Source organism: Manis pentadactyla, chromosome 11 (genome assembly GCF_030020395.1).
Source record: "Manis pentadactyla isolate mManPen7 chromosome 11, mManPen7.hap1, whole genome shotgun sequence".
Classification (NCBI taxonomy): domain Eukaryota; kingdom Metazoa; phylum Chordata; class Mammalia; order Pholidota; family Manidae; genus Manis; species Manis pentadactyla.
The window spans coordinates 63,889,406-63,893,711 of record NC_080029.1 but is presented as its reverse complement, the minus strand read 5'-3'; the positions used below and the strand labels follow the sequence as shown (position 1 = coordinate 63,893,711).

Sequence of the window (4,306 nt, the reverse complement as noted above, 5' to 3'; positions counted from 1 at the left end):
AATTTCCTAAAGTGGAAGGGTCCTGGAATAGTTTACACCAGGAGGAAAAAAAGCATGACAGTGGAGAGCCTTCCAGCTATACACCAAGCAACTTGTTGCCACCTCAAGCGTGAGACCGGTGTTGCCTATCATCTTGCAACAGCCTCCCCACCCACACACCGGGCCCCAGGGCTGCCTGCAAAGCCTGCCTGGGAGGCTGATGTGCACAGTATGAGAAGCTGCTCTCCAAAAGGGTTCTGTGGCTGGCTGTGGTAAGCGCTCCCACACAACTCTTCACCTCTATCTCCACCTGAGGATCAAAGGATTCTCAGCATAGGAGTCCCGTGGCAGCCCCAAAGAAACAATCAGGATAATTCTGTTTGTGGAAATGTTTAATAAATATACATCTTAGAAGTACCAAAATAATTACCAACAAAATACACTATGTACACCATTTACAGGGGGGTAACACAAACCTTGACAGGTAGTGACTTTTGACTCCTACACCACTGAAAGGTTTAACACCACACCTGATTGTTACATGTCAGAGGAAACAACTGGGCTCAGCCACTGAATCCATGGTGCTTCAGTCAAAAAACACAATAAATAAAATAGTCCTTTATCAAATTTTAGATAATCTTCTCCAAAAACCGCACAAAGGTAAGGTTTAAAGGAGGTTTGCTTTGAATTCCAGTGATCTTTCTTGTCTCCCAAAGTTCACAGAAATAATAAAATGAGGGCTGATCCACTATAGTACAATGTTCTGGGCCAGGCAGTGCATGGTGTGGTTGAAAGTGCACCCTTCTGATTTTTTTCTTTTTCTTTTTTTTAGAAAAATAAAACTCTTTTTTTGTACAGATATACAAGTTCAGGTTCCTTCAGACAAGTTCTAAGGCTCATAACGTCAGACGCTGGCCTCCAAGCACACAGTCATCATAGGGCAGCTAAAAACAAGAAAGGAAAAGACATGTTAAACTTCCTGAGCTTTGCCAAGGCTGCTGGGATGACAATGAGGGCTGCTCCTGGGGATAACTCAAGCATTCTTGGACTCTAGCCTCTATAACCCAAATATAAATTAACTTCCTGGGCTGAAAGAGTTTTCCTCTAGTTTAATGCTCCTCTCTTCTTACAAAGGGGCAAGAAAGAACACACACGCTCTTGGGATACAGGTTATATACACTAGTTTGTGACCTTTGCATGAAGAGTAGCTTTAGGGGCCTGGTAGGGTAGAGAAAGAATGGCCATTCCCATTGCTTTTTTAGAGAATGATGAAGTTGAGACTCACCTCATCCTCTGTGCACTCTGACTCTGTGTCATAGCTCTCCTCATCCTCACTCTCTGGCAGCATCTGAAGGTTTTCTAGGGTCAACTGGCCCAGCTGCTGCTGTATCCGGGTGCTTGGGCGGCCCCAGGTGAGCTGGTAGGGGGAGTAGCCCTGGTAGGTGACTCGGTTGACATCAGCCCCACATTTCAACAAAAGTGACACCAGGTCTGAATTCTGCAGGTCCACAGCGAGATGGAGGGCAGTTCGACCATTACAGGGCTCCTGAAACCAAAAGGAATTTGCGATGCTTACAGGTGAATTTGAATTTTTGCTTGCAACAAAGGCACATCAAGTCTTTGAGGAGGGCCCCGGAGCCTGATGCACTCCATCTGGAGGCATGAAGCGCTCACCTGAGCATTGACATCAGCACCCAAGGACACCAAAAGCTCCACAATGCCCAGGTAGCCATGGATAGAGGCTAAGTGCAGACACGTGTGACCTGGAAGAACAAAAAAAGGAAAATATAACTATTCGTTTCAACCCTCACATCTCAAGCAGAACCTTTCACCTATTCTCTTAAGGAACAAATTCTTCTGAATTTGAAGAACCCAGTATCTGGGTTTTGAATGAACTTTATAAAAGCATCAAACAGGCCTTTTGCATACATATTTTCTCAACCTTTCCCACGTAGAGAGTTTAAGCTCTTGCCTAGACTCTAAGTGGGCCCACCTCTTCCTTCTCCATGTCACCTCCCTTGGATGAGGGGCAGGCAGACGTACCGTTGTAGTTGGTGGCCTGCAATATGGAGTAGAGGTGCTGGCTCCCGCGGGTCTGAGTCAGGACTCCCACACTGGCCAGGCAGCCCTGCTCACAGGCAAGGTGTAGGGGGGTATTTCCTCGAAAGTCTCGGAGCTCAGGATCACAGCCAGCTTCCAAAAGTGCCTGGGCAATTTCTGGCTGGTTGGTGATTACAGCCAAATGGAGTGGAGTCTACAAACAGATGAGGAGGCAGAAAGAGGATAAGCCAAGGACCAACCCCACGGTCTGAATACCCTTTGACCCCCAGAGAGCTCCTGTTTGTGGGTGCTGCTCCTCCCAGGCAGAACAAGGGGCAGGTAAATACCAGAGGCCCCAGGTGGGCTTCATAAAGGCCTCACCAAATCAATGGGATTTACTCTCTGGGATGTTGGCTGATTCCAATGTAAAAGGTCAGGGCACATAACCAGTGACTGTTAATTTAGTGAGGGTTGGGAGCAACTGTGCCAGGCCCAGCTCCATCCCGCGGTCAGAGGGGCACAGGGCTGGGCTCGCAGCGCACCTGCTGCAGGTTGTTCTGGAAGTTGAGGAAGGCCAGGTCTCCCTTCACTTGGCGGACCACTTCCATAGTCAGAGCCTTCTCTTCATGGATGATGGCCAAGTGCAGGAACCTGAGGGGAAAAGAGGGAAAACCCCCCAGGGCTGGTGAGTGCACTTGCGTGGGGCCCAGGGAGGCGCGCGCTGGGGGGATTGCGCAAGGCCGGGGTTTCTGGAGGCCGAGGCCGCGGTGTTTTCCGCGAGGTTATTATGAGCTGAGTGTTCCTGGCAGGCGCCCAGGGACTTTCCGGGCCCCCCCCCCGGCGGGCGCCGGCTAGACCGCCCCGCCCTCCGCCCGGCCGGAACGCCCTGTACTTCCCCTCCCGGCCGCGCGGCGCCCGCCAGCGGGGCAGAAACTCCGGCCCCCTCCGGCGAGCGGGGAAATCGCGTCCCCGCCGCCGCCCCGCCCCCGGCGAGAGGACCCTGAGGGCGGGCGGGGTGTGTGTGCGGGGCCGCCCGGCCCCGGGAAGCAGCCCTAGGCCCCGTTTCGCGGTCGGTGCACAAGACCCGCGCCCGCGGCCGCCGCTGCAGGCCCGGCGTCCCCATTCGGCCCCGCCACCCGCGCCCGCGACACTTACGAGTCTCCGTCCTCAGTGAGCTGCTGTTTCCAGGGCTCGGTGCCGCGCGGCGCCTCCTGCGGCTCGAGGCGGATCTCCCTCAGCTCCTTCACCATCTGCTCGTACTCCTCGTCCTTCATGGAGTCCAGGCCGCTGTCGTGGCGGTCGTCCAGCAGCCGCTCTTTCTTGAGCGCGTCCCGAGGGCCCTCCATGGCCCACTCCGGGGCGTGCTCGGCGGGTTGAAACATGGCGCGGTGCAGGTTCGGGGGCTGCTCCCCCAGGTGCGCTCGGCGCGGGTGTGCGCTCGCTTCCTCACAGCGTCGCTGCGGGCAGGACCGCGGGCCGGGCTGTTGTGGGCTCGGCAGCGCCGCCGCGGCGCCCTATAAACGCTGGCAGGGGATTTCTCCGGGGCGGGGTCAGTCGCGGGGAATTTCCAAGCCAGTCAGACCAGAAAAGAGAACTGGCTTCGTCCTCTGCTAGGGGAAAAAAGAAGACTAAACCCTGAGCCGGGGTTCATCAGAGAAACTCCCTGCGATGAGCCACTGGGGTCATGCACAGGGAACTTTTTGATGAACGCTGAGTGGCTGGAAAGTCCTTCCGACGAGGCCCCCTCCCCCGGTACTTCCCTGCAGCCTGCACTCAGTAATCCTGTCCCTCTGCAAGAAAACTTCATTCCCTGGGGTTTCCCATCATCGATTTGATTTGGGGTCGTCGGCTGCTGATATCCCAAGGACGCAGACCTGCTGGGCGGTTCCTAATTGGGGTTTGCCAACCTGGCGGTCCTTTCCGTTTTATCTTTTGAAAACGCGAGTGGAAATGATGGCTGGGTGTAGGGATTTGCTTCCCCAAACTTCTCTCTGCCGGGAAGGACGCACCGGCGGTTAGAAGGTCGCGGGCTGCTTCTGCGTTCCTGCCACTCCCAGGTTCTTTGCAGGGCAGAGGCTAGGGGCAGGAGCCCCTCAGGTGGACGTTGTGAAAGTTTTCTCGTTAAAAGCGTAAATGCTTGGAGAACCCTCAAACCATTTCCTCGGGAGTAACAATCCTGTTGACTGGGGGAGGGGCAAACTCTCACCACAGAGAGGGAAAATGCTGAATATGACCAAAATTTTTTCAAGTAAAGCAAGGTGTTAATCTTCGTAGTAAAGGCTGCAGA

General features: G+C 54.1%; 1 protein-coding gene across 1 annotated transcript; it reads right to left on the bottom strand.

Annotated features, from left to right (window-relative positions):
• Nucleotides 1-353: 353 nt before the first annotated feature.
• NFKBIA (NFKB inhibitor alpha) lies at nt 354-3,520 on the bottom strand. The gene is made up of 6 exons (XM_036881317.2): nt 3,175-3,520; nt 2,562-2,670; nt 2,023-2,233; nt 1,654-1,742; nt 1,265-1,525; nt 354-923 (listed from the first exon to the last, which is right to left on the bottom strand). Exons 1-6 carry the CDS (start codon nt 3,399-3,401, stop codon nt 876-878), a joined length of 945 nt encoding a protein of 314 aa, XP_036737212.1. The 5' UTR covers nt 3,402-3,520; the 3' UTR covers nt 354-875.
• Between the last annotated feature and the right edge of the window lie 786 nt (nt 3,521-4,306).

Bases quoted from the DNA above. Each gene is read 5' to 3' on its own strand.
- NFKBIA (XM_036881317.2), bottom strand. From the start codon at position 3,401: ATGTTTCAACCCGCCGAGCACGCCCCGGAGTGGGCCATGGAGGGCCCT. The intron at 2,234-2,561 runs GTGCGCTGCGAG...ATCTGTTTGTAG, and splicing joins TCCAGAACAACCTGCAGCAG to ACTCCACTCCATTTGGCTGT. The intron at 1,743-2,022 runs GTACGTCTGCCT...TTGTTCTTCCAG, and splicing joins GCAGGCCACCAACTACAACG to GTCACACGTGTCTGCACTTA.